Below are 14438 nucleotides of genomic sequence, written 5' to 3'. Positions count from 1 at the left end.
AAAATGAGGATACCGTAGGCCCTGAGCAATCCATGGGGAGAGAATCTAGACCAAGCTAGCCCTCAGACTCATTTCCCTCCAGGACCAGAATCATGGAGTTTGTTGAGTTAGTTGCTATGTTCCCCTAGGGCCCACCAGGTGGCTGTAGAATGTCACAGATTGGCCCAGCAATCAGGCCTGGGCTGGGGAAGGCCAGGAGAGCCGGGCACACCGTGGAGATGCCTGGGCCCCGTCTAAGCAGGGTGATTCTGAGTTTCCTATGGGGACACCAGATGAGGATGTCGGCCCGTGAGACTCTCCAGGGATACTCACGGCAGATGCCCCTGGAGCACTAACCATGCAGGCGTTGTTCTAATTACCGCATCTGCTGCGTCTCATTTACTGCCGAGAGCCAGCCTCTGAGGTAAGTACTGTTCTGGTCCCCGTTTTCCAGATGAGGAAACTGAAGTACATTGAGGAGACTAAGTAGTTTGCCAAATACCCCTGTGCTAGTGAGGGCCCAGGTAGTAGGGGAACCAGGACCCATGCACTTACCTGCCCTTGAGCCACACAGCGGATGCCAGGCCCTTGCTGTGACCCCAGGGCACAGAGGGTGCCTCTCGTCCAGCCCTGCACCCTCACTTCCCAGCACAGTGGCTGGACCAAGCCGTGCTCAGAAGTTGAAGGGATGGACTAAGGAAGACTGCAGGGCGAGAACGGAAGCTGTCAATTAACAGACAGGTAGCATTGACTCGTGCAATCCCCTGAGCTCTTCTTTAGTGACAAGTGAAATAAATGAAATAAAAGGAAATTGCAAATGGACTTGCTCCAGTCTGGACTGCATGGGCCCCCTAGTCTAACTCTAGGCAACCTCTCCTGACAAACTGTGGGGTGACTGTGCTCCCCATGGCCCCAAACATCCTGTTCCTTGCCCCTTACTCCAAGGTGGCTGCACATCTATCTCCCCAGCCCTCTGCCCCTGAACATGTGAGGGAGATGAATAAAAAGATTGCTTTGCGTTGCTAACATTAAATGGTGTCCACGCTGCAGGTGGAGACCTCAGGGAACTGGAAGCCGGGCAGAAGCCTGTTCTGAGGCTCGTGAGGACAGTGCACCGAAGGGACCCTCAGACATCACTCAGAATGCATCTCTCTTCTCACCTAGCCAGGGTAGGCCCTGGGGACCCCACAAAGCAGGTCCCCTAGGGCTGTGACAAACACCCAACAAGACTTGTTGACACTTTCACCTGTTTGCTCCCAAATGGGCCATAAAGAAGATTATTGTTTATTTTATCAGTAATATTTGCAGGCCAAGTCTCCACAAGAAAGCTTAGAGATAGCCCAAGCAGACTGAAGAAGCTAGACTAGAGCAGGTGTGCTGGTAAGTGTGTAACAACCAGCTCTCAGGGGGAAAAATGAGTGTGAGTGTGTATGTATACACACATACACTTATATCCACATATATATAAATTTAACTGATACAAAGGCTATGGAGCACACAATTTACAAATAAGAATCATAAATAAATTCAATAATCTTAAATGTAAATGCCATATACCTATAATTTCATTGCAACCTGATATTTCTTGCAGACTCCATCATGAGTTTTCATAATTCTAGCACCAAGAATAGTGTCACAAAACCAGACTACAGATAAATGATTGATCACTATCAGAATCAGCAAAGACGTCACACACATCACTGACGCATGAGTGAAGCTCCAACATGCATGTCCGCTGATATTTTTGTTTATGTTAACGAGTAAGACGAAAGTGAGACAACCGAGATGTATGTCAGAACATCACTTCTTCATCAATGATGGGAGTGACTTCTTTGCTGGATTGGATGATGGTTTTGGATGCATAAGACTATTTCTTCAAGTTTCTGTGCTAGTCATCATGTAATGGCCATGGGCACAAAATTTTTGAGTTGAATCTGTATTATTAACATTTTCTCCATCACCTTCTTAATTCTTAGACAATCAACAAAACAATAAATCAAACCCTGATGTGAAATGTTTGCCAGTATGTGTGGTGTAGGTGCTCCCACATGGCCAATTTCAAGCAATGAAGGTGACGTCACTGAAGGGAGAGTTAGGAGGGGGGGGCAGCAGCACAGCATTAGATGGCATCTCTGTCACGTCACCAAACCAGGCTCGTTTTGACCACTGCACAGTGTGCCAATCACTGAGACGATGAGTTTACAGCAGAGACGGGGTTGATCCACAAGGCAGCCGAGCGAGGAGATGGGAGAACAAATCTCAAATCCACCGCCCCTCAAATGGCGATTAGGGATAGTTATGGGATAAAGGGGTGGGGGGTCTGAAGTGTGGGGATAGATTATGGGAGGTGAGGACAAGTGTAGTCAAGTCCATGGCCCTTCAAATGATGCGTGTTCACAAGATGGCGTCATTAGCATGATCTGAGGGTGGAGTTTTTGGCCCCCTGACGTCAAAGTCACCCATTGGGCATTGGCGCAGGCCTAGTTGATGAGTCAGTGGTCTTAACTGGCCTGAACTGGACAAGGAATCTACTCTTAGTTCCTGAAAAACAACTTAAGCACTTGTTACTATGGCGACCCAAGCATCAGAGATGTTCCCTACAGGGCGGCCTTTAGTAATGCATGATCTAACTACTTGTGCAAACAGACAGCTGACCGAGTATAGTTAAGCAAGTCAGCCCCTGGTTTCAATCATACAGACACAATAGATGCAAAAAAACCTAAAGAGCATGGATTAACAGTAAAATGTAGTAAATAATCAGATAATGATTGTTTTGATTATTTATTACCTCTGTTTTTTAATATAAGTTACTTAATTTTAATGACTATGTTTAACAACAAAGTTCCTGAAAATTTCACAGCAGGTTCTCGAGCGTGGTTATGAGCTGGCTCCCACACAGCACTGGCTGGAGGCATCCCACACCCGCATCCCAGGATGTCGAGGGGCAGCTGCAGCAGCCACGACAGTACGGGGCAGTGTGAGGGGCCTCCAAGGCAAAATCAAGTTGTGTGGTCACTCTCTCAAGATCCGTGGCCTCTTAAGGCCCAGAGAGGCATGATCAGCCAAAAGTTCTTCATTCTCCGTGTGTGTTCGGAATTTCCCCCGACAGGCAAGGAAGCAGAGCCATTCTGGAGACAAGACAAGAAGTGAGTTTGGAGATGTAGGCGGAAAGTCTCTCTGTTGCCCCACCCTAGGAGATAAGTTACTTTCCTTCTAATTTTCTCTTGTGAAGTGGCTTGTGGGCTGCCCTTAGGGGCTAGAAATATAGTCTCTAATCCCGCAGACTGGGGACCCCACAGTTCAAGTCTGGGCCCCTTCTATTTAGCAGTTCTGTGTCCTTGGGCCAAGTCTCTTCTTGAGTCTCTGAGCCTCAGTTTCCTGATCAGCAAAATGCGGATGTTGCGGCCGATTGTGGTGAGGACCCAGCTGTGCCCAGTGATGGAGAGGGGTGGAGTTCATAGTCACGCTCCCCCAAAACCACGGGGCTTCACCTTTGCAGGGCTGGAATGGTTTTTCCAGCACCACAGCTCTTCGTGAGAGCCAACCTAATGGGGAGCTGGAAGCGTTCTCACATTTACAGACTGCACAGAAAAAGGAATGACTTCCACCAGACAAAATTCAAGAGTGCGGCCAGTCCCCCAGGAACTGTATTCTCAGCCGAAAGGCGTTGGCGGGAGACGACATCGAAGCTATTGAGTAGGTCTTCCAGAGCGTTCTCGATCGGGCCCAGACTGAGCTCTCGTCACTTCTGTTTCCTTCTCTGTCTGTTTGGGTTTGATCGGAATAGATATGCAATCGGGCGTTTATTACAGGGATTAGGCCGTCCATAGTTGTGGGAGCTGGTGGAGAAGTCTACGGAAGGCTCTGCCTCTGCATCTGGCAGGGCTGGCCATTGTAAAGAAAAATGAATGTGAACTTCAGGGAAATAAGGAGAAACTGGAAGCCGTGAGCAAAGAGCGGCATTATGCCGCCACTCACCACCCTGGCCTGAGTGACGGGGTGGCCTGCAGGAGGAGCTGGCTGCACACACGTCTCGCCCAGGACTCAGAGGAGCTGAAGCAGGATCTGGAGGAGCCACTGGCCGGTCTCCGCCCTGAGGCAACCGTGGGCACCAGCAGCCCAGAGACACTGTGTGCACCAGCAGGACTGGCTCTCCGCTGACCTGCAGCGCATTTTGGCTGATCCCTAACGTCTGCCATCCAGATCCCCCTCAGACTTCTCTCCTGGCCAACCCCTACTTGGAATCATACAGGGAAGGGAATTCTGGAAAACCAAGTTCCACTTTAGCTAAGTCGACACAGTGGAAAGCCGCTACACGTTTCCATCATAACAAGTGCTTTTCGATTCTCTCACCATGTTCTTCCAGGCTTCCATGCCTCTGCATGGGATGTTCTCCCCAACCACGGCACCTGGCAAACTCCTACAGCACCTTCAAAACCTGCAGAGGCATCGCCTCCTCCCAGAAGAGTTCCCTGACACTTCCCCTCCAGCACCAGCTGTGTACTTTGTACATAACGACCGCCTCTATTGCACATGCTAACTGCTTCAGGGGCGGAATCTCTAATCTTAAGAACCGAGCCGAACTGTGCTTATTTTACAGATGAATAAATAGTTGCTCAGAGTGATTGATTAACTTGCACAGGGTCACACAGTGAGAATATAATCAAGAGAATAGAACAGCAGAACTATCATTCAAATCCCTGTCTGTGACACTTCTTCAAATTATAACCCACCATGACTGGAAAGGTGAGGAAAACTTGGTCCCTACCCATCAGAAACTATCTACTGGAGGGGAAAGAGAGCCGGAATGTAGTTAGGCTGCTGGTGAGACTGCCAGAAGGAGCAGGAAGTGGGGTGGGGTTTGGGGAAGGGGGTCCCAGGCAGTGACAAGGCTGTGTTTCCCTCCCACCATGGGAGTGAAACCTCCAGCAGTGGCTTCTCCCAGCCCAGCAGCAGGGATGCAGAACAGCAGTTATCTCTGCTCCTCTGCTCAGCTCTCACAGACTCTGGACGTGGCCCGAGGCTGAGGTCAGGGCCGTCCCCGGGCTACTCCCAGGCCTGGCCAAAAGGAAGACGAGACTCCCACCCCCACCCCGCCCCAGCCTGTCAGCAGCTGGGATTATTAAAGGAGCATTGGGCTGAAGCCAGGGAGCGAGGTCCTAGCTGACTACTCACTGTGTGGCTCCCGGCACATCCTACCCCTTTTTAGGACTTTAGTTTCCTTCTCTGGAAGACAAGGGGCCTGGGATGTTGGCTAAGATCCCTCATTCCCTCAGTCGCCATCTGGGATTCCATGTGGTTGTCTGGATTTGGCAGTTCTCATTTTATTTCACCAGGGGGCGCCAAATCCTAGCTTCTGCCAAATTGGCTCCTGATTAAAAAGGGGTGGTTTAGCGAAGGGAGCTCACAGGAGGTGCTGAGCGTGAGCTGAACGCGATGAAGTGTGTGGGTTTGTGTGGAAACAATGAGGGTGTGTGTGTGTGTGTGTGTGTTTGCAGCACCAGAGTTCTTACAACCACCTACATCTACCACCATCACCCTCTGCTGAGTTCATTTCCAACCACTTGCTGCCTCCCTATGTCTGCTCCAGCCACATTGGCCTCCTAGCGCTGCCTCACAGTGCTCCTGCAAGAAGTGGCCTCAGGGCCTTTGTGTGTGCTGTCCTTTCAGCTTGGAACACTCGTCCCCTAGACATCCACAGGGCCCTCTCTTACTTCCTCGCTGTGAGGCCTTTTCTAGCCAACCCATATGAAAAACTACCTCCAAACTCATTCCATGCTTTATTTTATGTTTAAGATTGTGGTAAAATATACCTAACATAAAATTTACCATTTTAACCGTTTTGAAGGGTAAAGTTCTGTGGCATTAAGTACATTCACGCTGTTGTACAACCATAACCACCATCCATCTCTGGAACTTTTCCCATCTTCCCGGGATGAAATTCTATAGCCATTGAACAACTCCCCATTCGCCCCTCCCCCAGCCCCTAGCAACCACCATTCTTTCTGTCTATTAATTCGACTACTCTAGATGTCTCACAAAAGTGGAGCCATACAGTGCCTGTCCTTTTGTGACCGGCTTATTTCACTTAGCGTAATGCCTTCAAGCTTCCTCCATGTTATACCATGTGTCAGAATTTGCTTCCTTTTAAAGGCTGTTTAATATTCCTTCTTATATGTATATATACCACATTTTGTTTATTCGTTCATCCCTTGATAGACACTTGAGTTGCTTCCACTCTGACTATTGTGTATAAAGCTGCCATGAACACGAGTGCACAGATATCTGTTTGAGTCCCTGCTTTCAATTCCTCTTCCATGCATTATTTTTTTGCATAGCACTTATCACCATCCAAGCCCCTTCCATCTGCCCCCAACTAGAGATGCAAATAATTTCTGCTCGGTAGAAAAGATAACCCCAAAGGTTATAGTTGCAGTTTCTTAAAGGACGTTAGCTTATTATATCGAACCCAGCATTTTTATTCTAACATTCCTTTTTAAATGTCTGTAACTGCTTAGTTTCTCCACATGCTCTCTGGACCAGCTATACCATCTTGTTTGGGCATTAATGAGTTAATCGATCTTTGATACGTGTTCATTCTATATACATATATATATATGAGTCATATTTTTAACTTTAAAAAAATGATGCATTGACATTCTAGAAATTCTTACCAGGAGCTAAAATCTGCATTTGTGGGGTGAAATTAAGTGCATCAGTAGTTTATAATGCGCTGCAAGCCAAGCTGGGGCTTCAAGTGTTCCAGGGCTGCTGCCCTCAGTGGAGACACCAACAGCACATATACTCATATGGTCAGGGACCTTCCTGAGTTGTGGCCTCTAAGTGTGCTGTCCAGGGGGTCGGCAAAGTCCCAGGGGGCTTATGAGGACCAGTATCTGCGGGACCCAGGAAAGACGGCATGCTTGCTTTATTACGGCAATGGCCAATAACTACTGAGCACTTTCCAGGAGCCGTGCACATCCTAAAAGCTTCAGATGTGTTCGCTGCTCCTCATGTAGTCCCCAGGAGATAGATACTGTTTGGCAGATGAGGGAATAAGCTCAGAGGGACTAAGCAACTCTGAAGATCATGGTGTAAGAGGAAATGAGAGAGGAAAGACTAAAATGAAGGTTCATGAGTAGTTCTAGAATGAATGGTTCTGTGTGCGTTGGGAGGGTTGAGCAGGTTTTTTTCTCTAGTTCTGCAATTTAAGCAGAGATCACAGCTGAGAGGGGAGAGCACAAGGTACTCTGTGGTAGGGGTGGTCTCCCCCATGCGGGTAGACACCACCCACAGGGGACAGTCTCTCCCACAGGGGACTGCTCACCTCCATGGGGCTTGCTGGGTGGTGCCAGAGAATACACTCCACCACCGCTGTGGCTCCCACTTCACCCTGGTGATAGAAGAGGACCACAGAGGGGTGTCGCCATTTGGGGGAGAGCAGAATTCAGGAAAGGAGCTATTTATCCCTGAGAGTAAGGAAAGAGAAGTATTTCTCTTACCCCAAGCTAAGGGAGGGGAACCCCAAGAGACTCCCCTTTGAAGATTGGGTGCCCGAGCCTTCCCCCAACACTGAGTGAGCACTGGTGACCTTCTTTTCTAGATGTGGCTCCGTGGTGGTGGAGATAGTGGCTCATGGCATGGCCAAGGGAGAGAGGGTCAGGGGACCCCGCCTTTCCCTCTGACGGGTGAGGAGGTTGGATGCCACATGAGCTGGCTGGCTGGTGAGGCTGTGGGCTGCAGACTTGCTGGGGACACAACTCAGGTTGAAAGTGTGTATTGTTTAGAGAGCTGTGGCCTGAGGGGTCAGCTGGAGGATGAGGCTTGAGGGACCCCCAATGCCAGGGGCTGCTCACCATTTGTCTACATGGAGCTCCTCATCAATGAACTAGATTAGAAGGACCCAGACGAGGAGAGGCCATGACGTTTCCGAAAGCAACCCCTAATGCCAGAACATCTAAGTCCATAAAGCGCTTACAACGGTGCCTGGGGCACAGAAGGTGCTACAAAGACCCGCTGTGAGTCATTCTCCGCGCTGTGGCTCCTCCCTACGTCAGTGAGAAGTGTCATCTCGCCACTGTACTCAACAGCAGACATCTCTCTCTGGGTGGTGAGATCTGCCTTCTGTGAGAGGAGACAGAGGTGGGGAGGGGTCCTCGGGGGCCAGGTCACAGGAGGCTGCCCCAGGACTCTTGGGACAAGGTACAAGCTCTGCCTCCCAGGGCTTTTGGCCTCCCCAACTCAGGACCCTCAGGGCCTGTGACAGGACATCGCAGGGAGGATGGAGCAGTGGTGTCTGCAGAGAAAAAGCATTCAGGACACTTTGCTTTAGAAACACGGCTGGATACTCCGTGTTGGGGAGCTGGGTGTCCCCAGTACGCTCCTGACAGCAGGAAGGTCATGCTCTGCGAGCTTCAAAAACTGGAATTGCAAAGGGGCACCAGAAGAACCTTCCAGAAACTCCTCAGGAAAATTCAGGTGGGCATCCCCAGGGCATAGTTTTTCTTCCACTATCCACTTAACCAAGGCCACTGCCCCTCATTGGAGATTTCTTTGGGGAGGCGATTAACTTGTCTCCTTTCCCTCATCCAGAAGTCTAGAGAGTTCCTTTCTTCCATTCAGTGCTCCAAGGAGGCCGACAAGATTGTGGACTATCCGCTGTACCAGGCTACATAGCCTAACATATTTAAAACCGAGTCGGTTTCACAGAAGATGCCTATTTATTTTTATTGAGGTAATATTGGTTTAATTATGTAACTTTCAGGAGTACATCATTCTATTTCAATTTCTGGGTAGACCACATCATGTTCACCACCCAAAGACTCATCACCATCCATCACGGTACACGTGTGCCGGTCACACTTCATGCCCTCCTCCCTCCCCCCTTCCGCTCTGGTAACCACTCATCTCTGTATCCATGTGTGTGTTTGTTGTTGTTTATATCTTCCACTTATGAGTGAAATCATATGGTATTTTACTTTCTCCGACCTATTTCGCTTAGCATAGTACCCTCAGGGTCCATCCATATTTGTCGCAAATGCCTATTTAGAAGACACCTGGAGTCCGGGCAGCCAGCAGGCCCCACAGGATGGGCAGAATGTGGCCTGCTGGGAAAAAGACAAAATCCTCCCACTGCCCTGGGTCCATCCCGCCCCCGAAACAGTAAGACACTCAGCCAGGGCCAAGAGGTGAAGTTCTCATTTATTGTTGCGGCAACTCTTACAGACATTAGCGTTCCGTTAAATAAAGGAAGGTAACACATTAAATACATCACAACCCTCAAAACAGTAGGAGGAGGGGAGGGCAGGCCGGGCCCGGTGACCAGACTGTCAGAGGGAGTACATTCAGTGGGTGTGCGGCGTCGACATTCCAGGCTCACGTGTGTATAGATTTTATTTATATATTTATTTATATTTATATATAGAGATCGAGTTTTGTGTATACAAAGAACCATATTGTTACAAATACAATACTATACTTCTCCCAACGCTTTACAATAAGCTCTATTTCACCCTCTTTACAGAACAATAGTACAAGTCAAACTCTAGGGGCTGTGCTGGATATGTACAAGAGATTTCCTTCCCACACAGTCCTCACACACTGCCTTGATGGAAGGGGACGGAGAAGCGGGGTCGTGTGCTCAAGTCGGCTCAAACCAGGGAAGGAGCAGACAGACGTGAAACTCAAACCAAGAAGGGGCCTTGGAAGTGGGAGAGTAAACACATCTAAGAGGAGGTGGCCCGTGGTTGTAAACATCGGTAACAGCCACACCACTGGGTCAAGGGACCCAAGAAGGACTCATGGGTGCGTTTCATCAGCGTGCAGACAGGGGTGCTGGGTGTGAACGGGGGCCATGGGGGTGGCGGGAGTGATGGGGGAGGTAGTAGGTTACTCTGGGACTCTCTGAGGCCGGTGTGGATGGGCTCCAGGCCCCGGGGAGCTCGTTCTGGTGAGGGGAGTGGGCTCCAGGCATTGGTCTCTGGAGGCTTCTTCCTTTTGTGATCCCAAGGCTGACGGTGGCTCCCTGAAATGGTTGCATTTGAGAAGGCAGAGGTGGGGTGGATTCTGGTGCATCCTGGCTGGACTAGGAGGGGTAGACGAATCTAGGAATCTGTCCCCAAAGCTGAGTCACCAGCATGTCCTAGAAGAGCAGCAAGAGTGGCTTTTTGCCCTGGGGCCATATTTGGAGAGGCTGCTCTGTACATAGTCTTCCCTATTATATGGGGTATTCAGATATTTACATATATAGCTATACATATTGGGACGTCAGAAGGGAAACTGACCATGACTTCCCATGGGACTTTCAAAAGTGAAGTTAACATTTAATATTCCGCCTCCTTGGTTAACCAAAGTTAACAACCTCCATCCAGTGGGAGCAAGAAAAAGAATACACTTCAGCCGGGGGAACCTGTACTGAGCTCCAGAAACATTCACTAACTGGGTGTGAGAAGCCACCTTTATTAACATGAAGGTATACGATGGATAAATAATCTTAAACTAAAATACGTTAGTCCTCTAGGAGAGCTTACCAAGTTGGCTTTTTCAGCACCTGTCAAACTTTCCAAGATTTTCATGCAATAGCAATAGAAAGTATGTTCTCTCTCCCCTCTCCTTTGGGTGAAGAAACGTAATTGTAATTATTTGGGAGGCCGCACAGGGATGTGCTGGCGGAGTTCCCGTCTGCTGGCCAATCATGGAAGGGCCTCGGAACAGGTGCTTGGGTGGGCGCATGAGCCCTCTGATGATTTCCCAAGGCTCCTGAGGCCTGAAATACCAGCAACAATGCTGCATTCCTGTTCTACCCACTCTCTCTTTTTGGCAGAGGAAAGATGAACTTAGGACTCTTTAGTATTTAATTATAAGACACTCGACAGTTTGGCTGCATTGGGAAAGGTAAACTGAGAACCTGCCACCATGGTTCCTGGCTCCTCACATTTGCAGTGGGTCGACCTTGGGGGTTGGTCTCCCAGCAGCGTTCGGCTAAGCATCCTCAAAAGATGCCCAGGGGTCTTGGACTGCCCACCCCGGCAAGCCTGGAGAAGGGGCAGCCCCTTCCAGAGAGGAATTCAGGCATCAGCAGCCCATCTTCATCATGGCTTGTTGTACCACAAACCAAGAGTTCAGCCACTGATGCCTCTGAAACCTTTGGCTTTCCCGACTCTAAGCAGAAAACTCAGAGGTCCCAGGAGAACCGACCGCACGGCCCTCTGGTGGAAGGCTCTTGTTCCTAATCTTTCCATATTCACTTTTCTCCCTCCCCGAAATCCCTCCATTAGACCTATACAGACAGACTATCCAACATGTGCTCACCGACTTCCTATTTCCACAGAGACAACAGAAATATCCCAGATGCAGAGAACAGGGACTATATTCATATTACAAAATATATTAGTTTCTCTCCCCCTGTCCCTGCTGAGGTCACAAATGAAACAAAACAGAAACCAAACCAAGCCACAGCCCACCAACATGAAAACAAAATGCTCTTTGGACCAAGAATAAGTGAAACTGGCTCAGAATAATAATATTAATAAAAACACCTGCACTGAACCGAGACGGAACCCATCGATACGAGGCACCTGATGGAAACACAATGTTCCAGCCAAAGGAAAACTCTCTCAGACCCACGAGGCAGCAAGATGTCGACTGTGGAACACACTTTGGGATTCTTAAGCATAGCTTGAGGTTATTATTGTCCCCTTCGTTTTGTGGTTTGTGGACTGTTCCGGCCTCTCAAATGTCACATGCTGCCTAGTGGCCCTGAGCAGAGAAGAAAGTTGGTCCTGCCTCAGGCCAGGAAGTCTAACATGATTATGCATGGATCCTCGTCTTCAAGGGGAGCGGTCCATCCTCCCCAGACTCCCAGTGTGTGTGTGTGTGTGTGTGTGTGTGTGTGTGTGTGTGTGTGCGCGCGCGCGCGTGCGTGTGTGTGTATGTGTGCAGGGTATGAGTGCGAGGGGAGTCCACTAGGAGAACATTTTGAGCCAAGGTGGTGCTGACAGGGCCAGGCCTCAGCCACAGAGGGGGCATCTCTCTCAGGACACAGTTGCCCAGCCCCCGAGAGCCTCACCAGTCAGGGGAAGGGGCCTCGCAGAGAAGTGATGTGGGTTTTCCAGGGGCTCGGCATGCCCCATGGGTGCTGGGGAGGAGGGGAGGTGTGACCGTGTATGTACCTGTGTGTGACATAGAGAGACGCAGAGAGCACCCACTGGTGTTTAAATCACCATTGGTAACCTTGGGAAAACCTGGGGATGCTGCGGATGCCCCAGGAACCGCCAAGCTCCCTGCCACACGATGATATCCCTGTCCGAGGCAGTCCCCCTTCTGTCCTTGAGTGAGAAGGCTCCTACCAGAAAACACAATTATGTTGAAACTAAAACTCGCTATGGAAGAGGCATAAGGTTGGCTCAGAAATTCTGGTGGAAATAATGTATGGTGCCCCAAGTACATGGTGGGCAGGGCATATCCTTAAAGACAGGGGCTGGTTCTCCCGTCACTACCATATTCCCGTAAACTGACTCGAGGACAGCAAAGATCAGCGATTGGATTGTAGGCACTGCTCAATCAGCTTCTTCGCTGCCCCTAGGAGCTCCTTCTAAGAGGTGTGCACCTCTTAAGAGAGGCTTCCCCCTCGGGCACTGACAGCCTTCCTTAGGACCCCGAAGGGCCCCGTAGGATGGTCCAGGGCAGACACCAGGTGGCTACTGGCTGCTCTCCATCCTCAAGGGAGGGCATACAGAACTTCCCTGGTGTAAAAAAAGAAAACAACGCAAACTGGAGAGAGACAGAGAGCCAAGAGATCTCTGTGGACTTTTTCCATCCTGTGTAAAACCGAATGCTGGGCGTGAGAGGGAAATGTCTCAGCGGGCACACAGATGCAGCACGAGAAACACAACCACGAGTGAGGAGAGTCCTCCATGCATGCCGCCCGGCAGGCGGGCCTCAGATGTAGACGGGCTGCTCCTGGGCCGTGAGCAGTCTGTACATGGCGGCCGGCATCGTCTTCATGTGGATCTGAGGGCAGACACGCACGTTAGCGGGCGCTGGGGCTCGGGGGCCACTGTGGGCACCGTGTGGGCTTCTCACCGCTCCTGCCTCCTCCCTCCCCTGGTAAGTTAAGGCCGCCACAGCAAACCAGCCCTAGACCTCTCATTATGACCTCAGACGAGCCCCTACTCGGAAGCTGCCTCTGGAGGCCTGTTCTGTTGATCAGACTCGAATCTAAGACTTAAATCTTCCAGACACATTTGGTGAGGTTAGCTGGGAAAAATGGAGAGAACGTGGGCAGCGATGGAGAGGAGCCACGTGAATCTGAGAGCTGCAAAGAGCAGGTGAGCAAATCATGGCGGAAGAGAAGGCTCGAGGTGACCTGATCTTATTTCGAGGTGTTGCTCTCAGACACTGGGTTTAAACTCCGGTCCGAGACAGACTGTGTTGGTTGTTGAGTGTTTAGGATTGAGAAGGGCACTTCCCAGAAGGCCTGTTCATGGCCTGGGTGAGCAGGAGGTGAGGGGCACCAGAGGACCCCCCCAGCTCGGACCCCACTCCTACCTCCCCCACAGCGTTGGAGAGGATGTGGACGATCTTCTCGTGCGGGGTGGCGACCACGCTCTGTCCGTTGATCTCAATGATCCGATGTCCCACGCGGACGCCTCCTCGCTCAGCTATTCCCCCTCGCATGAGGCTGCAGATCTGTCAGGGTCAAAGGCCAAGTTAGCCCTCACGGACAGCACCACACGTCAGGGAACTGAGTGGGGAGAGATGACTATCTTTTCTGGAACCCTCTGCCCCCAGCATTCTCCTCTCTAACAAGCTGCCAGGGTTTGGTTTGGGGCATCTGTTTCTTTTCACAAGAAAAAGGGTTCCGTAGGCCCCATGGCCACCTTGGTCACACACTTTGCACAGGGAATGCAGAACATCACTGGATCCACATCACACTGAATTCTGAGCACTTTTCTTCCCAGCTGAGTCTTGGTAAAAGAGCTGTTTGGGCCTGTCACGGAGTTGTGATTGTTTTCAAACTGTCAGCCTGTGTAGCACAGGTGGGTATTATTCCCCACAATCACCCCTGGGACTTGAACATTGAGCTGTATAAGGCTAGCAACCTGCTTTTAGGGTCACAGTTACAGGAGCCGGAGTGGGGCTGGAACCCCATTTTGTGTTCCAAAGTGTAGCCAGCCGGACGGAGATGCTCCTTTTGGCACTCCCAACTCAGCAGCCCTTGTGCAAACTCCCTTCTCACAGAAATGACAAGGTGGCTGGTTTCTGTCCCGGCACAGCCAGGCACTGCGCGGGCAGAGGCTGCAGCTGGTGCAATCAGCCCTCCGGGGCCTGGCACTGCGGATAGAGCCACCCCCACTTCACACACAAAGCAACCGGAAATTTCCCAAAGGAAAGTGTTTTGAATTTATGAAGTCGGCTTTTCCCTGCAGACTGTGCACATGCAGAATGCGAGCTCATGT

General features: G+C 50.3%; 1 protein-coding gene across 7 annotated transcripts in view; it reads right to left on the bottom strand.

Moving 5' to 3' along the window:
* Positions 1-9161: 9161 nt before the first annotated feature.
* Positions 9162-14438, bottom strand: part of APBA1 (amyloid beta precursor protein binding family A member 1) — a 216020-nt gene continuing 210743 nt past the window's right edge. For all 7 annotated transcript variants that reach the window (XM_070248935.1, XM_023627241.2, XM_023627237.2 and 4 more), the window contains 2 exons: positions 13528-13668; positions 9162-12990 (listed from right to left, as the gene is read on the bottom strand). In XM_070248935.1, the coding sequence (XP_070105036.1) occupies positions 12919-12990; positions 13528-13668 (213 nt within the window). In that variant the 3' untranslated portion in view covers positions 9162-12918. The remainder of the gene's footprint in view (positions 12991-13527; positions 13669-14438) is intronic.

The sequence above is a fragment of the Equus caballus genome, chromosome 23 (assembly GCF_041296265.1).
Source record: "Equus caballus isolate H_3958 breed thoroughbred chromosome 23, TB-T2T, whole genome shotgun sequence".
Classification (NCBI taxonomy): Eukaryota; Metazoa; Chordata; class Mammalia; order Perissodactyla; family Equidae; genus Equus; species Equus caballus.
Note: the sequence above shows the minus strand (reverse complement) of the source record. Positions and strands in the feature narration are given on the sequence as shown.